Source organism: Rhineura floridana, chromosome 8, assembly GCF_030035675.1.
Source record: "Rhineura floridana isolate rRhiFlo1 chromosome 8, rRhiFlo1.hap2, whole genome shotgun sequence".
Taxonomy (NCBI): domain Eukaryota; kingdom Metazoa; phylum Chordata; class Lepidosauria; order Squamata; family Rhineuridae; genus Rhineura; species Rhineura floridana.
Genome location: NC_084487.1, coordinates 11,010,260 through 11,032,547, shown reverse-complemented (window position 1 = coordinate 11,032,547; position 22,288 = coordinate 11,010,260). Strand labels below are relative to the sequence as shown.

The following is a 22,288-nucleotide window of genomic DNA, read 5'->3' as shown; positions in this document are numbered from 1 at the left end:
TTCCCATATCGTCATCCCCTCAGTACCCTCCCATTCCCTTCCCCCACCCTTTGCAGATGGCTGCAGGGGACATTTTCCTTCCTTGAACTTTCTTAAGTGAACTATCTTAGAATCCAAACAGTGGGGTTACAGTATATTTTAGTGTTGCATTTCACCAGCTCTCTTAACTACTGAACTTAGATGTCCTGTCTCAAGAGCTAAACTCTTCTTCTTACCCTCTCAAAATCCAGTGATTTGGCTGTTAACTGACGTGAGAGATGATCTTTGCTAGACTCCAGTTTAACACACAGCTCTCTAACAGAAACCACATCAACAGAGATTGAAGACTTTTCTTCTTTTTCACGTCTGAGACTCTCCTCCAGTCTGGCCATATTTTTTGCCATTGAAGAGATCTGTGATTCATAAGCTTGGTAGGCAATGATATGCTAGGTGAAAGACAAATGCAATTCTTATTACTACATGCATACATGTGATGGTCCTTCTCACCACAGACTAACTGAAATTCTAGCTCCTTTAATCACTTAGTTAAATACAAAGAAAACAACCCACACTAACTTGAAATATTTTTCTCCAAAATACTTACAACCATTTGTAAGACCTAAGAGGCATTGGGCAAGAACAGAAATAGATTAGTCTTCCCAGGAGCGGATGCTGATGATTAACACCTGGTCCTTGCAGAAATCTCCAATTAATAAGAGGCATATGATTAAGAAAGCACATTAGGAAAGTGGGCTAGGCAGTAAAATTCGGCTAGCATGGATAATTACCTCCTGAATTTCTTTTTCCAATAGTTCCACTCTCTCTCTAAGGTGCCTCCGCTCAGTATCAACAGAAAGGAGCTCCAATCGTACAGAGCTGCTTTGCCCCTCAGCTTGATGGGCCTTAACTTCCCAGCTTTCAGCTTGGCTATGGAGCATCTGGAACTTTTCTAATAACTCCTTGTTTTCTCTTTCCTAGTTCAAAATAGAAATACATATATCCACTGAGCAATGAATCACTGCATCAAATGCCTTCTACCCACTAAACATTTGATCCTTTTAATGCTTGCAAGTCAAATCAGCAAACTGCTTCACTAATCACTACACATGGGAGAAGATTTTGAACCTGAACACGTGCTATTCCCTGTATATCTCACACACTTATCTCCCTCCTGTTAAAGGAATAAACAATTTCATCCTTTTTACTGTGAGGCTGAGTCCTTGAGCTGAGACCCCAAAAGGTTTAAAGCTGATGTTGCTTTTACAAGTTCATAAAAATTCTGATGATTACACACAAGTGGATATTATTCTTCATACTCAGTCTGCTCTATAAATTTTCAAGGACTAAGTGGGGTGAGATGAAGGTCTTTGGCTGTGATCCAAATGTACACGTACACACACACACACACACACACACACACACAGAGGACTTATACATTTCAAAAGTAGTTTGGAGGTTTGGTGTAACAGCTGTTTAAGCTGAACACACACACACACACACCAGAAATGTTCTTGTGACAAAACTCCAAACTCTTTCTCAGTCTAACTGAATTGAAAAAACAATCTATAGGCTTGAGATGCAAGATATGGAAAAAATCCTTTTCAGAAGAACACTAAATAGTGCATACACATCTCTGGGTTACTCCCTTTGTCTTTACTACAAGCAACAAATTGCATGCAGTAATAATACTCGAAATAAGATTTTGATTAAGATGGTTTTAAATATTTTTCAAAAGCAAATTAAACAAATTGTTGATCTATGTGTTACATGGAAGACTTTTCATGGACTATTTTTTTTCAATCATGTAGTTTGTTACTGGCTTTAGAATTTAGCATCCTAAGAATGGGGCTTGAAAGTTAGATTCCTACACACATTAGGATGCATGTCAGCTGCTGGAAGGAAGTCACTGGCTAGATCAGTGAGTACTGTATGTGGCTGCAAAAACCAAAATGTTGTTATATTACCTATCTAGTCAGGTCTTGAGATTCAGCTCCTAAATTCAAAAGCTTTATTTAGGGCTGCAACTTCTATTGCAGTCAATAGAATAGGCTGTGGTATGTCCTTGGTTGTGGCACATGTGTACTTGTGGTACTCACAACAGTTGCTCCGGTTTGCAAGTGGGTCCATGGGCCCCAAAAAGTTAGTAACCCCTGGTTTGGCATTACGTTTGAATGTAAGTGTGCTGGTGGAGGGATTGTTAGACTATACCATACAGTATTAACATCAAAATCTGTATCTGAAGCCATACTGTCACTTTTGGAATGTATAGGCTGAATGTCTAATTTCATATTTAATTTTATCAGTTTCCATCCATTTCCACCCGTGCAGCCCTCTGCTTGTAGGCTGTGCTAGATCATGCCTAATCTTAATGTTTAAAACATGATACATCTGATTAATGAAATATTCATGTTAATTTCCAAATGCACTTCCTCACCTTTGAGGCCATTAAACTTTCAAACCTGGAGACTTCCGTTATATAATTATGAACTCTAATTTTCATTTCTTCTCTTTCATGCAAGGCTCCTTCTAATTCAGCTGAGATTGCCTATTTAGATTACAAAGAGTTACACATAATATTAGATGCAAATAAAATGGGCCTAGCTTTCATTTCAAGTGGTAAACCTATGTCTGAGTTGTACCACTTGGAGATCAAGTGGGGGCTCAAATATGTACTTCTGCATAGAAAAGACATTCCCTACACACAGGGACACAGTAGTTTTCTATGTACAGATATATTTTTTAAAAAATAAAAGAGCATTCTATCATGCAAGTCCCCATCTGCAGTCTGAAATAATACAGCCTAGACACAAATTAACTAGAGATCTAAATCAATAATTTCTAAATTTTAACCTTGCACTTTAAACATTTACTTGACAGCTATTTTAACATTTCATACATTGACACCTAAATGTAATCAGGAGAAATCAGGTTGAGAAACACAGTTACAAAGTAGAAAACTTGGCCAGATGGCAATCCATGTGGATAACATCTCATTTAAACGGGGTTTGGGAGTTCCTACATATGCAGCATTAATATAACAGTGTATTATACAGATGCCTACCATGCTAATCCTGCAGATGTATGCATCAATGTCCTAGTTTAAATGTGATGTTGGAACCCTACAAAAGCAAACTTTTTATACACATCTAGTGTCATGTTTAAATTAGCACCCTCAAAATAAAAAACCTGGTTCAGATGTAACGCCATCACTCTTAATCAACTGCAGTTTGTTGGCGTGGCAATAACTGAAATGCTTCCTCTTCCCCTTGTAAACCCAGCTTCTAAGGAGGCTTACTGATCAGTTAGATTGGTCTGGCCATCACAGGAAACTGTGACTGAACAGATAGGACTCCTGTCAAGCTGGGCATAAAAGAGGGGAGAGGAGTGGGCAGTACTCCAGTAAACCATAGTTACCTGCATGAGCGCTGAACAGATCAAAGTATAAGGGCAACAGGGACACAAGAATGGGTCAGTGGAATGTTAGAGATTGGGTACAAACAAGGACTTACTAATCTTTTGGTAAATACTGAGAGAGATATTGGGCTCTGAGTTCTCGTGTAACTATTAGAAAAGAAATAGCTATTTGATCAGAGTTCATAGTAGAACTATCAGATGCTTTATTAAATGTACAAAGTTATCTAATTTACAAAGCTCCTCCAAGCATTAGGAACCCTTCCTAAACAGATTGTTGCTACAAAAACACATGTTGCAATGCGCATTTTCTTTATTTTATAGGGTATTATATATTAGGTTACTATGAGGACAAGGAGCTACTGTTTTGTGCAACGAGATGCTTTCCCTCAACATCTAGAATACATAATCCCATACATCATCTACAGACCAGCATAAAAACTTAAGGAGCCCTGGAGAAAAACAATTTAACTTGGAGGATAGGCTTGGGGTATTGAAAGAAGAGATGTTTGGTAGTAGCAGACTCTTTGTTTCTATAGTGCTTGTATGAGAGATTTGTAATTAAATGCAATAAAGCAGTCTTTCCCAACCTTTGGGTCCCCAGATGTTGCTGGACTGCAACTCCTATCAGCCCCAGCCAGCATTGCCAATTGTCAGGAATTAAGAGAACTGTAGTCCAGCAACATCTGGGCACCCAAAGGTCAGGAAAGGTTGCAAGAAAAGGATGTGAACATGCTAACACCCAAATATCTGTATGGAAATACATATACTGCAAAATGTGATGGTTCTTTAATCCTACTAACGCAGATACCATTTTGGACACAGCAATAAAAAGTTACCCAAGTTACAAATTACATCTGTTTTGGATGTCATAATTCATGCAAACATTATTTAAATCATAATTATGACATGCATCATTATGAGCTATTATCGTACCTGGTTTTCTCTGGCCATTGTGGCTAGGTCATCCTGTAATCTTCTGTTTTCCTTTAGGGCCATTTCTTTCACTCTGCCGGTTTCTCCAAGCTCAGAGTGTGCTGCATCAAGCTGGCGACGGACACTGGCTAGTTCTCGGTCTTTACCACTTAAGGCATCCTTTAATTGGCTAGCAAATGGGGGATTTGGAAAACCTTAAACAGAATTTACCTTTTTGCATTATATAAATCTATATAACAACCACATTCCTGTAATTAAGATCAACCACCTTAAGTGCATTTAAGTTTGGACTGGATGGCAACTCTTACATTTTGAATATTAATAGGCCTTAAAGTACAATTCTGTCTTTGCAGTCAACATGGGTTTCTTGCATTTCTTCATTAGCCACTTGATCTCCAACAACCTGGGCAAATATGGCTGAAGTTCTGGCACAGCGGCGTGATCGGCAACATTGGCTGTACCACCAAGTTAAGTGTTTTAACCACATAAATAAGCCAGGATCTGGCTCAGATGTTCAAACAGGGTTTTTTTTTTGCATAATGTTGGGTTTGTTGTCCCTTCCCCACCTCCCCTGTGAATACCCAGCTGCTAAACTGAAGCCGTTTGTGGCACCTCAGTACTGGCAAGGCATCACCAGTTTTTACCATTAGTTGACTGCAGGAAAGAATCAAGGAACATAACATTCTCTTCCTTGGAGATCTTTTGGCTCACCTTTGATAAATAATCAATCCTAAAGCATCCCTCACTTCCTAGCCCTCTTTCTTACATCCCACCATTGGCACTCTTTCAATAAAGAGAAGGGTTTTTTTCCCCAATACTAAAACTTTTCTGGCGAGGAACAAGAACAGGTGTTAGCAATACCTTTGTTATTTTAGTGGGAAGTTATGATGGTTAGGGAGGCGGCATCTGCTGAACTGCTGATATAGCTTGACAAGACCCAAGGTGTGCTTTTAACATATACAGCTTATTAGACATGGATAAAGCACCCTGGCCCTTTGAAAAGTTTTTCTCCCCTTGCAAAGATGTTGTAAAGCTGGACAACCAAACTTGTTTGAGAAGGAGAGCATGTGAGCAACTAGGGATGGGAAAAGGAGACTATTGTCACGCACAGTGAGAAGGAGGTCTGTGAAAGTGCCAGCAAGAGTTTCTTAGCTGAGTGAGTAGTTTCATTTTTGAGCTGCTCTTCCTTCACATCTCTGTAGCCTGGTGAGCAGCGCAATGCAGCAAAGTACATTAAAACTAGGATACAGAGTTCTGATCGAACAGCAAACCAAAATCAACCCAAGTTGAGATTTGCTAACCAATGTCAAACCATGGTTTACAATCCTGGTTTCCTGGCCTCAAACAAAACTATAATTAGTGTGCTGGTTGGGTTTGGACAAACGAACAAGCCAGAGTTAAGTGAAACAAACCAGAAAAGTTGGACAACAGTTTAACAGTGCAATCACATGTATCCCATGGGGCTTACTTAAGTGAGCACAGATTTGCAGCCTAGATGCTGTTTCTTGATAGCATTTCTTTAACCTAACTCAAGGTTCCTCCTGGTTTATATCAAAATATATATCCTACAATAAACCATTATGTGCATATTTTCTCTGAGCAACCCATTTCTTCAACACAGCAAGTTGCTTGATAATACGTTAATTATCCTACTTCTAAAGATATTTACAATTCGGTGAAATTTCTGTTTTATTATAATGCAGTGTGTTTTATAGATGAACGTTCCAACAGTACAACCAGAAAGAAATAGTTTTCAGGGGGGAAATCCGATTAACTGAAAGATTATCCAGTTGGTTTGCAAGAAGTAAACCATGAAAAGAGAGAGAGAGAGAGAGAGAGAGAGAGAGAGAGAGAGAGAGAGAGAGAGAGAGAGAGAGAGAGAGAGAGAGAGAGAGAGAGAGAGAGAGAGTCTTAGTGTTCACACACAAACACACAATTCAAATTTATCATAAAATCAGTTGCTTTTTTGCGTTACAAATGTTGTGTGGCCACAGTTTATTAATTATACTTACAGACAAGATTTCAGAGTGCATTTTTGGCTCTAAATATAACTTGATAAAACTGGCCACCATTTATCAACACTCCAACCCAGTCACCTCTAGTTTTCAAACAAGCCCATATAGAAGCCGTATAGATCAACTGATCTTAATTTTATCCATCTTCCCCTTTATAAGCACGCCAGAAGTACCCTTTCCATAAGAACTTTTTTTTTCCCAGATCCAAGGGAGAAATAATTTGTTAAGAAAGTTAACCTGACAGTTACACAAGATATTCAGTGCAATATTAAACACAACTACTCAGAAGTAAGTTTCAGCGGGACTTGCTCTCAAACCTCTTGGCTCCATCTTCACTTAGTTGCCCAGCTACTCCACCAGGCAGAATGGTCACCAGCCTTCACTGAGTCTCATTTAAGCGTGCATAGAATTGCAACCATAAAGTATATTAGTAATTGCCCAATTAAATAATCATAATTGCCCAAGTTAGTTTTTTCTAAATGAACAGATTTCAGCTTTCTTCAGAGGAACCGTCTTCTGTACTTGCAGTTCACATGCAAAAGCTCAGTTATAATTATCTCATTAAAATACCTTGACTATTATAATAGGAAGTTTTAAACAGCCAGAAGTAATTATTTTCGCTACTACTACTTACTTTAAAGATGATTCCAACTGAGTAAGAGTTTGTCGCAAATGGAGGATAGTTTTCTCCTACAGAAAGAAACACAGTTATCTCCTCCAGTAATACAAAATCTAAAAACAGCATTAATGAATCACATGAGCAGCACTAATGGGACCATTGGTCTCATGTGAAAGAAATTTCTTCTGGATGATAGCAGCAGCAGCAGTAGAGCTTGAGGAGGTAAGTTGCTTTGCTCTGAGGGTAGTAGTTGGACTTAAAAGTTCAGATGAAATTGCACCACTCAGAGCATCTTTGACCTGAGCAAGGACCTCAGGTGTTAACAATAATAGTTGGGGCTACTGAGGGAGGGGAGCAGTTAGAAGGATCGAGGGGCCAGCTCTGTAAAACCTTGGAATTCTTCATCTGAAGACAACTCAAGAGACTTAAAGAGATCTGTTACTAATGATCTTAGTGCACCATCTTCTTCTAATAAGAGCTCCTCAGAGCGCCTCCTGTCACTCACAGGATGATAGGATGCCTGCAGAGCACCCTGAGTCTTCTCACAACCAACACAGCAGACATGTCTGGAGGTGCATGCAGCAGCTGCTTCTACTTTAGTGGGCTCAGTAATTTTAGCAGGGGAAAAGGTTTTTAGGCTTTTTGTCTTAAGTGCCTTTTTATGTTTTGCTGCAGAAGCAGCAACCGATGGGGACAAAAACCTTCTTAATAAAGGGTGCTCTGCAAGCGGATCCAGAAGCTTCTGTCACAGGTGGAGGAGAGGAGAAAGAGGAGAAAGTCATCGGGTCCTAGCCATCAGTGCTAGAAGATGCAACCACCATATTTGGTCAATTTATGCAGACAGATATGGGACTTGGAAGACAAGCACTTCCTGCTCACAGGTGTTCTGAAAGCACAGCATTAAGCAATATATGAACAGGAAAAGGGCTCTAATTCAGCTCGCAAAACAGTCCTAGTCAGGATGGGGAGGGGGAAAGGAACAGCAGAGTGAGGAAAAAGGCGAGAATGAAAGTACATGGTCTTTGAAAATAAGTTAGATGGAGACAGGAGACTAAACAAAAGGAGAACAGGGAGAAAACAGCCCAAAAGTGGTTGAAGTGCCTGCTGCTGTGGCCAGAGGGTGGGGAGAGAAAAGCTCTCTGTTGTAGCTAGAAGCCAGGAGGGAAGAAAGGTAGAAAAGGTTGAATAATGCTAGAAGCAAGGGGCTTCAAATATCACACAAAAAATACCAGGAATTGCCACACCACTCTCACAAAAATAGGAGAAAAACTCAATGGAGACAAACACTCACAGGGAAAAAGTGTGGATGGAGGGAAAAAGACACATGCTGGAGGAAAAAACCTCCATCACTACTTCTGGTCCACAGGTACTGGAGTGTGGGGTTATCAGTGCACCCTTCCCATGCCCCTTCTCAGGAAAAGAAAAATCTGGCCTGGTGTAGCCATCCTAACTTTTTTATCAATACTTCATCATTATTCTGACAGTAAGGCACAGAGGAAAGGGGAGCGGGGGTGGAAAAACTGATGCACAGACTTCCTTTTCCATATTTATTTCAACATGCTTCTTCTTTCCCCTGCTCTCTCTTGCCTGTAATGTCTATTGTTGCAGAAAACGAAGCAGCACAAAGCAGCAAGAGAGTATGTGGGCCTCCCGTGTCAGCATTTTTCCTCCTCCCACATTTTGCCAGCAGCCAGAAATCTGGGGGAGGAGGGAAGGAGAGACACATGGAGAAGTAGCAGCTGAAAGAATCTTGGCAGAAGTTTCATTTTATAATTTTTATTATTTCCTCATTCATTGTCTGTTCGTATTCATTAGTGAGCTCTTCAGAAGCCGCGTCGCGGTTTTTGCTGAATCTGCTGAAAGCTGCTCTAAAATGTGGGCTATAAACAGCGTTTTATTTTCTACCCATTCCCTAATCTTTCATATACTGCTTCCTTCTTTGAGGAGGTTTTAAAGAAGTTGCTTACAATTACTCATTTTCTTGAGTTCGTAACTGTTTTGTTGCTTTTTATCAATATGCACCCTTCTGACCTTACATGCACTGACCTGGATCCAAAGTTGAGCAGAACTCTGCTAGTGCAACAGGCCTCTCCTTCCAACTCTAGCCCCTGCATTCCCCTGAAAGTGTGCCTTATAGATCAGGTGATCCTTTAGAATGGCATGAAAGTGGCTGATGGCAGTGGGAGGAAGAAATTTGTGAGAGCAGTAGTCTCTTCCACTTGCAATAGAGCCCCTTTGGATCCAAGCCACATGATTTCTTCAGCTATTTTGCTTACCCATTCTTTCATTGCTACAAGTTCCCTTTTAATTTTTTTTTTGGTGGGGGATAAGGTCTGTTTTTTTAAAAAAAAAAATCTGCCCATCAGACTGCAGGAATTAAGAATAGATCTAATATAAAATGGCTCAGAAAATCTATTTCATACCCTATATACATACCTTATTAGCTAAATTGTCATCTAGATATGCAATTCTTTCTGTCTTTTCATCTATACTTTCCTGAAGGCTGTCCTTTTCTTTATCCAAGACATTAATTGTACTTCGGAGCACAATGATGGTCTCATCCTGTGTAGAGTTCTTATTATTGAATTTATCTGAAAATGAAGAAACAAGTACTTATCATAGTTAGGCTTACTTGATTGAATTATGTAGAGCTTAAGGGCAACATCCAGTGTGAGCAGAACGGACCATTGGTCTCACCTGAAGGGTGGATTCCCCAGGTATCATGCCATCAGGTGGGTAGTAGCGCTGCCTAGTGTCCAAAGGCAGGAATGCAGGAGTCAAGACTTCGGCTGCTTCATTGACCCCATTCCATTCTGGACAAACTGTACGCTGGATCCAGACATCTCTCTTCAGACAGAACATGCCCAGAGAAAAATGCACGGAGCAGCAAACATAGTAATGCATATATTGACTCCAAACAGAAAATATGCATAAACAGTAAGAACATAAAGAACAGTAAAGTATTAGAGAATAGTAAACAATTATCTGCAGACGAGCTAGGCAGCCGCCCTCAGCAGGGAGGGCCCTGATGGTATTATCCCTGGGGAAACCACCCTTCAGGTGAGACCAATGGTCCGTTTCCCCCAGGTAGCATACCATCAGGTGGGATGTACCAAAGCAGTCCCAGTAGGGTAGACCCAGGCTGCCTAAGATGATGATAGTACCTGCTGCAGAACTCACCTACTAAACGAGGCGTCTGCTGAGGCCAAACAATGTAATTTATAGTGTCTAATAAAGGTATTAGGAGAGGACTTACAAACATCTGCAATAGGTGCATTGGTTGTGAAGGCAGCCATAGTGGCCGCCGACCCAGTAGAATGGCTGACATTCTGAGACTCATAGGCCATGTTAATGCAAGCCCGCAGTCGATGAGAGAACATTGTACTGGTGACCTTCTTCCCAACATCCTTGGATGCAACAAGACAAAAAGTCTCAGATAGATTAATTTCCTGGGTCCTGGTAGGGTGTGACATACGTCCAGGAGGTGCCAGGCTGTCTTAAGGGGATGGGTCGGTTGAGGGCAGAAGGAAGACAAGACCATATCCTGACCTCAATGACGACAGAAGAAGCCTCAGGTCGAATGGAAGGATCTGAGCACCACATCACCGAGTCCTTGTAGAAGATGCAAAGATGATGGGGGATTGGACAAAGCTGCTAGATCTGATACCCTCCTAAGAAAAGGACAGTACCTGCTGCAATCAGAATCGTTATGCTTCACCTTATAGTGCCTAATGAAAGAACTTGGAGTAGACCAAGATGCAGCTCTACAGAAATCTACCTTTGAAGCATTGGTTGCAAAGGCAGCCATAGAGGCTGCGGACCTATCTGAATAAGCGGTGATGCTTTAGCGCACGGAAACATTAAGGAATTTGTGGACCAGGCTGATGGGTCCAATGTTAGGGCTTGACGAACATCCCAAGAATGCCAGGCTTCCTCATGAAGTTGGCTTGAATTAGGACAGAAGAAGGGTAGGACCATGTCCTGGCTGCAATGGAAGGTGAAGGACACCTTAGGATGAGAAGCCCGATCTGTGCCTAGTACAACAGAGTCCTAACAGGTGACCCAGGTACTAAACCTAGAGAGCCCCTTGAACAACTAATGAATGTCCAGCCTCCTCCACAGGAGGAGCCGGATTGGAATAAACTGAATTGGGACCAAAAGATGCCCTCTTAGTGAAGGTTGTCTTGGAAACAAAACGTAAGAGATGGCCGAAACCTCCCGAGATGGCTTCAGCCCCATATTCAAACCAGGAACGATGTACCCCCTGAGAAGGACACCACTTGGAAGGCATGACCCATCAACTCTGGTAGACCTAGATCCTGGAGGGCAGGATCATAGCGATGATTACCCTGAAAGAAAACCCCCAACGACTTGACTGCCCAACTCCGGAAGGTTGCCTCGGACAGAAGAGCTGGCCTTGTTGGCAACCCCTGTAAATCCACAATGGACAGGCTCAGGAGAACTGAAAACCATGGCCAGTGAGGTCAGTACAAGATGGGAATTCAGTCAGGAGTAAAGGAGGCTGGATGCAGAGCAGACCACCAGAACAGCGTTGACTGCATCTGCTTCCATCTTGGGACACCCAGTGAAAAGCAGGAAAAGCTGAACCTACAACCTCGTAATGGAGTTAGCACTCCTATGGCCCCACTTGTTACCTGCTAACCTAGACTACCTCTATTCCCATGTCATTGGTGGGATGCTCCACCCTGCAGAGGACTAAAGGAGTTCCTCTTGCAGACTCTTCAACAAAGTACTCCCTAAGGGGGATGAGCCAAGTACAGATAAGACTGATGCCTGTGCTATATGTCCGGCTTGAAGCCCAGCGAAATGATTCCTCTGAGCAGCGCAACTTTTTGGAGAAGACCGTGTGTGCCCAGATTGCGTTAAGCAGGTTTGCCGAGGCATGGCAGGCATGTTAAGACGGAACCACGCACACCCAGATTGTGGTAATCGTGTTCCCTAAACAAACAGCATTCTCAGAAGCACTAGTGAATTAACAGAACAGAGAACCAGAGAATTGAACGACCGAGTCTGGAAGGTTCACTGGCAGCTGGAACATCCAAGCAAGCCTGACTAGAATGCAAGGAGGACCTTGAAAGCAGCATGGCCAGAAGCACTGGAGATGCCATGGTGGAGGAATCTCAAACTTATTGTTTCCAGCAAACATGGCCTACTGGCCAAGACATCCGACTACCACATCATAGGGACACCTGGTAAAATTCAAATTCCTATTTGAAGAGGTGCAGTGGAAGGTAGTTCAGTCATGGTAAGCACGCACACAGTAGAGGGGAACGATACCAGGCAAGGATGTCCAATGAAGGAGATCAATCACGTCACACATGCCGACTGCAGGCTGCGGTGGGAGAGCAATCAACACACACACAGGTAGAGAGGTGTGGTGGATTGAGAGAGGCAGTGGAACATGCCCACGGTAGAGGGGAGCAGTATGACCTCAAAGCAGCCAATTCCTTCATGCACAGGTAGAGGGGTGTGCAGCGGATTGAGGGAGGCCAGTAGAACATGCCCACGGTAGAGGAGAGCGGTATGACCTCAAAGCAGCCAACTTCTTCCTTTAACTTTTCCGTGCTTCCCTTTATTTTTATTTATTTAATATCTATAAATTAAGACTCCTTATTACTTTTCCCTTCTTTATTGCTCCTTCCTCTTCTTCTCGGTTGTGCTTGTCCCCTTAATTCTTCTGTTTGTCCCTTACCAAGGAGGCAAGGAAACACAAGGTGGCCAGACATAGCGAGACCAGGGACAGAGAAGGAAACAGGTGGGGAAAAAAACAATCCAAAATGGCCACCTATGAGGAAGACAGGACAAAAAATGATGGAAAACAAATTGGTGGCTCTATAGAGCCAGCAAAACATGGTGCGAGGCAGTAGCCGGGAGCTTCTAAGGCAGCCTACAGCACCTGGGGAGAAGAAACTGCCGTCTAAATGGCTCCAGAGGCAGGTGGGCCGGGGGAAAGCAGAGAGCCGCTGCGAGCAGGCAGGGTGGGGGAGAGCAGAGAGCTGTCGCGAGCCCGTATAGAGCCACAAAAGGGTGGCGGGCTGAGCTCAAAAGCAGGCGGAAGCTGCTGCGGCAGGCAGGAGGAACTGCAGCCGCGAGCTCCCACAGAGGCGGGAGATGGAGCCGCAACCGCGAGCCCCAGGTGAGGTGGGAGCCACTGCTGCGAAAGAACAGCAGGCAGGAGGTGGGAGACGGGACCGCAACCATGAGCCCCAGGCAAAGTGGGAGCCACCACCACGAAAGGACAGCAGGCAAGGACTAGAGCCCCAGGTGAGGCAGGAGCCATCGCTGCAAACGGACAGCGGGCAGGAGGTGGGAGATGGGGCTGCAAGCGCGAGCCCCAGGCGAGGCGGGAGCTGCTGCCATGAAAGGACAGCAGGCACGAAAGGACGGTGAAGGAAAGAGACAGCTGGGGCCGCAGCCGTGGGGCCGGGGCCAGCAACAATCAGAACCGCAATAGCAAGCTCCAAGAACGGGGGGAAGGGGGGGGGATGGAGCCTCAATGTGAATTCCTGAGGAAAAGGCTGGGCAAGCTGAAGAAATGAGCTCTGAGGGGAAGGGCTGAACTCACAGAGCTAAGACTGAAGGATAAGAACATAAGAACATAAGAAGAGCCTGCTGGATCAGGCCAGTGGCCCATCTAGTCCAGCATCCTGTTCTCACAGTGGCCAACCAGGTGCCTGGGGGAAGCCCGCAAGCAGGACCCGAGTGCAAGAACACTCTCCCCTCCTCAGGCTTCCGGCAACTGGTTTTCAGAAGCATGCTGCCTCTGACTAGGGTGGCACAGCACAGCCATCACGGCTAGTAGCCATTGATAGTCCTGTCCTCCATGAATTTGTCTAATCTTCTTTTAAAGCCGTCCAAGCTGGTGGCCATTACTGCATCTTGTGGGAGCAAATTCCATAGTTTAACTATGCGCTGAGTAAAGAAGTACTTCCTTTTGTCTGTCCTGAATCTTCCAACATTCAGCTTCTTTGAATGTCCACGACTTCTAGTATTATGAGAGAGGGAGAAGAACTTTTCTCTATCCACTTTCTCAATGCCATGCATAATTTTATACACTTCTATCATGTCTCCTCTGACCCGCCTTCTCTCTAAACTAAAAAGTCCCAAATGCTGCAACCTTTCCTCGTAAGGGAGTCGCTCCATCCCCTTGATCATTCTGGTTGCCCTCTTCTGAACCTTTTCCAACTCTATAATATCCTTTTTGAGATGAGGCGACCAGAACTGTACACAGTATTCCAAATGCGGCCGCACCATAGATTTACACAACAGCATTATGATATCGGCTGTTTTATTTTCTCAGTTTGGAGAGATCTTTTTGGAGCTCTTCGCAATCCCTTTTTGTTTTAACAACCCTGAACAATTTAGTGTCGTCAGCAAACTTGGCCACTTCACTGCTCACTCCTAATTCTAGGTCATTAATGAACAAGTTGAAAAGTACAGGTCCCAATACCGATCCTTGAGGGACTCCACTTTCTACAGCCCTCCATTGGATCCAACCTAGGACAAAGGCAGGAATAGAATGGAGTCAAACTGGATGCAGCAACCGAAGTCTTGACTCCTGCATTCCTTCCTTTGGACGCTAGACGGTGCTACTACCCACCTGATGGTATGCTACCTGGGGGAAATGTCTCCTTTCTCCTGTAGTCCCCATGCTCCCCTAATATCTACTCTGGAGAGTTAGAGGACCCCTGGAGCAGAGCTACAAGGGGGAGATGAGGAAGGGGAAATCAGCTGCACAATTGGGCAAACATCATTGGACAACTTGCAGGCACATTTGAGTAAGATATCTCTTCCCTCTGCTTGTGGCATGATGTTTCAAAATATAAAAACCCCTGGTTGGCAAAGAGTTTTACTGCTGGATTATTGTGAATGGGAGTGGAGAAAGAATGCTGGGCAAAGTCACCCCCCTACAAATGTCTGCAAACAAAGATCTTTTAAAGCTACTCCCTTGCTCTTTGATGACCTTAAAAAGTTTAAATCATATGAGAGGGTTAGGGAATTAGCCATATGTGGACTTCTCCACAATGTCTCCCCCTGCCCTCTGCGCTACATAAAACAGCATGGGAGACACATACATTAACAAACAAGAACAGGGAAATTCTTTTCTTGCTTGCACAGTTCTTTGGCTCCCCTCTCAAGATGTTTCTAGCTTCCTTCTCACACTCTTCTGCCACTATTTCTCTTTTCCCAGATGAGGAATTGCTTATTTATTTATTTATTAAACTTGTATACTGCCCCATAGCCGAAGCTCTCTGGGCGGTTTACAGTAACTAAAAACAAATACAATTTAAAATACATCTTTTAAAAAACAATTTAAAACACAATTTAAAAATTTAAAACAATATAGAACACATGCTAAAATGCCTGGGAGAAGAGGAAAGTCTTGACCTGGCGCCGAAAAGATAGCAGTGTTGGCGCCAGGCACACCTCGTCAACCAGATCATTCCATAATTTGGAGGCCACCACTGAGAAGACCCTCTCCCTTGTTGCCATTCTCCGAGCTTCCCTCGGAGTAGGCACCCGGAGGAGGGCCTTTGATCTTGAACGTAGTGTACAGGTGGGTTCATATCGGGAGAGGCGTTCCATCAGGTATTGTGGTCCCAAGCCGTGTAAGGCTTTATAGGTCAAAACCAGCACCTTGAATCGAGCTCGGAAACATACAGGCAGCCAGTGCAAGCGGGTCAGAATCAGTTTTATATGTTCGGACTGTCTGGTCCCTGTTACCAATCTGGCCACTGCATTTTGCACAAGCTACAGTTTCCGAACCGTCTTCAAAGGCAGCCCCACGTAGAGTGCATTGCAGTAATCTAATTTAGAGGTTACCAGAGCATGGACAACTGAAGCCAGGTTATCCCTGTCCAGATAGGGACGTAGTTGGGCCACCAACCGAAGTTGGTAGAAGGCACTCCGTGCCACTGAGGCTACCTGAACCTCAAGTGACAGAGATGGTTCTAGGAGAACCCCCAAGCTACGAACCTGCTCCTTCAGGGGGAGTGCAACCCCATCCAGGACAGGTTGGACATCCACCATCCGGTCAGAAGAACCACCCACTAGCAGCATCTCAGTCTTGTCTGGATTGAGCCTCAGTTTATCAGCCCTCATCCAGTCCATTGTCGCAGCCAGGCACCGGTTCAGCACATTGACAGACTCACCTGAAGAAGATGAAAAGGAGAAATAGAGCCGCATGTCATCAGCATACTGATGGCAACGCACTCCAAAGCTCCGGATGACCGCACCCAACGGTTTCATGTAGATGTTGAGCAGCATGGGGGACAGAACTGACCCCTGCGGAACCCCATACTGGAGAGTCCAGGGTGCCCAAGCAGCACTTTCTGGAGGCGACCTGCCAAGTCGGAGCAGAACCACCGCCATGCAGTCCCTCCCACTCCCAACTCAGCCAGTCTCCCCAGAAGGATACCATGGTCGATGGTATCGAAAGCCGCTGAGAGATCAAGGAGAATCAACAGAGTCACACTCCTCCTGTCTCTCTCCCGACAAAGGTCATCATACAGGGCGACCAAGGCTGTTTCCGTGCCAAAACCAGGCCTGAAACCGATTGAAATGGATCCAGATAATCGGTCTCATCCAAGAGTGTCTGGAGCTGGCCTGCAACATTTGTTACCGGCCTATAGTTATTAAGATTTTCTGGGTCCAGGGAGGGCCTCTTCAGGAGTGGTCTCACTACTGCCTCTTTCAGGCAGCCAGGCACCACCCCCTCTCGCAAAGAGGCATTAATCACTTCCCTGGCCCAGCCGGCTGTTCCGTCCCTGCTAGCTTTTATTAGCCAAGAAGGGCAAGGATCCAGCACAGAAGTGGTTGCACGATCCTGTCCAAGCACCTTGTCAACGTCCTCAAGCTGCACCAACTGAAACTCATCCAAGAAATCAGGACAAGGCTGTGCTCTGGATACCTCGCTTGATTCACCTGCTATAACACTAGAGTCTAAGTCTTGGCGGATGCTAAAGATTTTATCCTGGAAGTGCCTAGCAAATTCATTACAGCGGGCCTCAGATGGTTCTACCATGTCCCTGGGGCCAGAGTGTAATAGCCCCCGGACAATTCTGAAGAGCTCCGCTGGGCGGCAGATTGATGATTTGATAGTGGCAGCAAAATATTGGTTTTTTGCTGCCCTTACTGCCCCTAAATACAGCTTACCATAGGCACTTACCAGTGTATAATTGCATCCACTAGGAGTTTGTCTCCATCTGCACTCAAGCCGTCTCCAATATTGTTTCATCGCTCTCAACTCTGGGGTATACCATGGAACCGTATGAGCTCTACACAGGAGAGGGCGCTCAGGAGCAATCATGTCAACCGCCCGGGTCATTTCTGTATTCCACAGCTCGACCAGGGTTTTAACAGGAGTGCCAGCCCTATCAGCCGGAAAACTCCCCAGAGCCCTTTGGAAACCATCCGGATCCATTAGCCTCTGGGGGCGGACCAACTTAATAGGTCCTCCACCCTTGCAGAGGGGAAAAGCCGCTGTAAGTCTAAACTTCAGCAAGCAGTGATCTGTCCATGACAGAGGGACTGATGTAAGACCCCCCACATTCAGTTCACCAACTCCATGTCCAGATGCAAAAACCAAATCTAGAGTATGCCCTGCTACATGTGTTGGGCCAATGGCATATTGGGACGGTCCCATGGTTGTCATGGAGACCATGAAATCCTGATCCGCCCCAGATAAGGTGGCCTCGGCATGGATGTTGACATCCCCCAGAACCAACAGTCTGGGGGATCTCAACAGTACACCCGAGAGCACCTCCGTCACCTCAGCTAGGGAGTCTGTTGGGCAGCGGGGTGGGTGGTACCCCAACAGAATCCCCAGTCTGTCCCGCTGACCCAACATAAGGTGCAAACACTCCAGACCAGTAGTCACATGGACAGGGTGCTTGCAGAGGGAGATGGAGCTCCTATAGACCTAGGCTTAGAAATATGGGAAAAGCAAAAATGCACAAGAAGAGAACCCCCTCTTTCACGTCCATGGTTCTTTTACTCTAATCCCTGTTTGCATTTCAACAAGACTAGAAAGGAGGGAGCTGGCAACTGGGGACCAAATTCAACCCTATATCTGTCAGTTGCTTGCCTTTAGCGTAGAGGGAAAGACAGATGATTCTAATTTTCTGTGCCAAGAGTTAAACTAGCTGTCCAAATCTCTAGCTCTCAGATTAAATGTTCAAGCCATTTTTTAAAGAAATGAAACAGCATTCACCTATTTTTTCTTCTAGCATCAAAATTTCTTCTTGAGCTGAATGAAGTTCATCTTCTTTAACAGCCAATCGGTGCTGTACTTCATCTAAGGATTTTTGTAACTGTTCATTCAGTAGTCTGCAGAATCAATATCCATTTTGGGTGGAAAAAACAAATTTTTAAATGTAACTAAGTTACACTTTGCATTTTATCTTTAAGTCTTATTTAAGTTGCTAAATAATACACAAAAACAGTAATTAGTAGTTGAACCTTTTAAAGCTAGTTTCTTATTGTTAGATGATATCTAAAAACTAAAACCATGCATCAGAATTTTAAAAATGCATTAGCTATAAGCGTATACAGACACTGAATGTTATACCCTACAGAAACCCAAACTTGTCTCTACTGAAATAGGGACAATGATGCAATTTGGGGCTTAATTTGAGTTAGGGCGCAGTCAAAAAAACCTGTTTCTTATTAATAAAATGATTGGACTGAACCCTAGAACTTGTAAAGTAATGATAAATTGTCTCTGAGCATGTGCAGGGTTCCTTTCTCTCACTACTGAGAAGCCAGACTGTCCACAAGTTATTTGGGATTAAAGCACACAACCCAATATGATTTTCAGCCAGTCATAGTCCCAGCACTTCTTTTGAGGGCTTGATCATTGATGCAAAGATTTCATGTAAAATGTAAATTCATGTAAATTAACAATTTGAGCATGTACCAATAAGATTCCAAACACACTGGCTGAACTTACTGAAGGGAGTTTAACTCTGTTTTAAATTGTGAAGTATCTTCAGACGACTGGAAGAGCTGATGAGACTTAACATTTAATTCATCTTCCAAACCGGCTATTTTGTCTTTCAGTAATGAAATTGTAGTTATTTGATCAAATTGTTCAGTTTCGAACTACAGCACAAAACAAGACATGAATATTATTTATTTTTTGAATTTGCTAAGTATAGCATTTTTCTTAAATAAATTTTAAAGTATTTTAAAAAGCTAAGCAAAAACATAATAAAGTCTAATTAACTCAAATAAAATAAAAGCTACAAAACTACGGCTGTAATTTTAAACTCCTTACTTTGTTTTAACCTCCACTGAAACCTTGTGTTAAGGATCTATACGATGGCAATAAAGCCCACAATAATCAGCTATCAGGAATATAAGGGAATAGACCTGCAAAGGCCATAGCCCAATCCTAATCTGAATAGCCAGTACAGAAAAATGAGTGGCATCCTATCACAATGCATGAATAAATTCTGATGCTAGCAAGTATTCTAAATCACTTACTCTATGAACAGTGTTTTCCAAGTCTGCTACTTCCTGTTCTAACTTTGATTTTTCCTCCTGATGAATCTAACAAAACAAAGAAAAATAATCAGAGGGCATTATTAAATCGTCTGATTAACCATTGAGCACCTGTTGGTTTTGGCAGCATGGGAATTAGGAGACAAAGAAAACAGCACCTACTCTCTATTCCCTTAGACCATAAAACATGGCTGATATGGTACGTGGATAGGAGAGGCAGCAAGAGCAGAGATAGAAAGCAGGGCACCTGAATTTATCAGGTTCAGTATTTATACTCCCTTTTTCCTTTCTCCACTCAAAATTTCCTAGCTCCTTTCACAGTGGCAACCGTCATGCAATGATGTTTCCATTCCACATTACTTTTGGCTTTTCTTTCGCCCAAAGTGATCCACTAGGGAGAAAAGATGGAAGCAGAGTTTCAGTGAGATTACTGCCAATTCTCATGCAAGGTTAATGCACAATCCAGCACTCCTCAGAGAAGCTGTGGTATACATGTCTCTTGCGATTCCTTCACTGACTCAGACTGAGTCTAGGGAACCAAGGCTCCTGACTGCCATCCCAGAACTTGACAGAATCTCCCTGCTATGTGAACATTTTACTGATCTGCTGTACTTAGTGTTTAATTTTATTATTTATCAATAACTCTAAGGACCTGGGCTGCAATCAGAAATAAGTTTGATAATTTATTTGTATTTTTTAAACTACCTTTTGTCTTATGAAAACCCAGGACAGCCAGCAGCATAAAAATACAATAAAACAATACAAATAATTCCAGGTAATACCAGCAGCTGAGATTGCAATAGACATTCATGTCTCAAATATGAGACATATTTTTTGTATGCTTTTAACTACATGTAGTTTTATATGTAAGCCGCCCTGAGTTCCAGTTTGGAAAAAGGGTGGGGTAAAAATAAAGTTTCATTCATTCGTTCATTCAAATATGTATTTGGTCTGCAACAACTTTAAGAGATAGATGGACTTCCCGGGGGAGGGAGTTCCACAAATAGGGCACCAACTGAGAGAAGGCCCCACACCAAGTTTCCATCCCACAGGCCACACTCATTAGCACCACCACCATTAAGGTCTTCCCCGCAGATCTCAAGGCACAGGGTTAGCAGCTACTGAAGAAGGAAATCCTGTAAGTACTTGCACCCCCAACAGTTTAGGGTTTTGTACCCCAGTACCAAAACCATGAATTGGTGCTAGTAGCACACAGGCAGCCAGTACAACGGTTTAAGGACTGGCAATATATGGCTCCATCTTGCTGCCCCACATAACAGCATGGCAGCAGCACTCTGGATTTCTGGAGGTGATCCTGAGTGGAGCCACTGTAGCATGGGGCTTCCAGCTTCCAACTCCCCAAGACACTACAAGATATAGCAATCTACTGGAAGAGAACATTTGCAACTGGATGATATGATTTTAATACTTCAGGGTTCAGGGAGTTCTCTTTAGGAGGGGACGCACCACTGCCTCTTTCAAGCAAATGGGTATCACTCCCTCCTACAATGAGGCATTAACCACTCCCTGGACCACCCTGTTAGATTTTATCAGCCATAATGGGCAAGGGTAGAGAAAATGTGGTTGGCTTAATCCCTGAAAGTGTCCTGTCCACTTCCTCAGGCTGCGGTAACTGAAACAGATCCCACAAATTCTGATGGTGGTCTAATAATCTCCCCAAGATTCACAACAATTGTGGCATCAAGTTAAGAATGAGCAGTATATAAATATTTTTATAAATAAATAAAAATTCCTTGGGGGCAGAGGGGCCAAGGGCCAGTTGTTGAAGCCTGTCCTCTGCTCCTGATGACTCTACTGCTAGTCCCACAGCAGCTCTCGTGGATTTCACATATTAACAACTACAGAAATGTTATGTTAAGATAGCAGCTTATGGATTTCAGCTACAGCAGTTTTTTTGCAAACTGCTGAAGCTCCAAAATGTGACTTAGAAATGTTGGAATGATTATGATTGGAAGCGTTGACTGTCTTGCTTACAATCCATGGGAGTAGCCCACAGTTACCATAAGACTGAAACACTACAATAGCGTATGTAAAATGGCAACCTTTAATTTCTCTCTTAGTCCTTCTTTCTCAGCCACCACTCTTCTGAAATCAGACAATGCAATGTTTCTCTCCTCTTCTGCATGACTCTGGGTCAGGAAACGGGTTTTTGTTTCTCTCCGTAGATGGGTTAGCTCATCTTGAGACTTTAAAAGTACAAAATTAACATTTTTGAAGCCAGTACTAATAAAATGAATATATATATGTGCAAGATATGAGAGAATGGAGGAAATAAAAGAGTAAGAGGGTGGGTGAAAAAATAAAGAGAAAAGATGGAGAATAAAACTCTGCCAAATATATGAGGGATCCGATTCAGCATTTACATGTTCTGCCATGCCACCTGCCAAACCTGAGGCCATTCTTACCCAGTTCAATGACAGCTGTGCATCTGATGCAGACTAGAACATTATCCCAGCAGCAGTAATCGATTTGGTGCTTTTTGCCTGAATTTATTTCTCCTCCTGTTGTTTTCATTTTTAAGCCTGGCTCTGCAACAACTTTATGATTATCAATTGCTCTGTCTTGTGCCTGCAATTTCAGCTTCATTATGTTGGGAGTAAAGCATCAACACTTGTAACAAGTAACCAGAACCAGTGGGGGTGATAGACAGAAAGGCAAGCTATTCTTCCTTTGCTGATTCCTTCTTTAAAATAACCACTTGCTGATTTTTTTCAGGCTTTCCTTCCTTCTTTCTTTTTGTTAGATAGTGTGTGTGAGCGCTAGCCTCATGACTCTTTAATGC

General features: G+C 43.4%; 1 protein-coding gene across 3 annotated transcripts in view; it reads right to left on the bottom strand.

Annotated features, from left to right (window-relative positions):
• LOC133390191 (centrosomal protein of 135 kDa-like) overlaps positions 1-22,288 on the bottom strand; it is a 67,019-nt gene that overhangs the window by 12,230 nt on the left and 32,501 nt on the right. For all 3 annotated transcript variants that reach the window (XM_061638256.1, XM_061638255.1, XM_061638257.1), the window contains exons 13-22: positions 21,549-21,692; positions 19,468-19,533; positions 18,932-19,083; positions 18,194-18,309; positions 9,397-9,551; positions 6,976-7,031; positions 4,327-4,495; positions 2,414-2,524; positions 768-953; positions 216-425 (exon numbers count right to left, since the gene is read on the bottom strand). In XM_061638256.1, the coding sequence (XP_061494240.1) occupies positions 216-425; positions 768-953; positions 2,414-2,524; positions 4,327-4,495; positions 6,976-7,031; positions 9,397-9,551; positions 18,194-18,309; positions 18,932-19,083; positions 19,468-19,533; positions 21,549-21,692 (1,365 nt within the window). The remainder of the gene's footprint in view (positions 1-215; positions 426-767; positions 954-2,413; positions 2,525-4,326; positions 4,496-6,975; positions 7,032-9,396; positions 9,552-18,193; positions 18,310-18,931; positions 19,084-19,467; positions 19,534-21,548; positions 21,693-22,288) is intronic.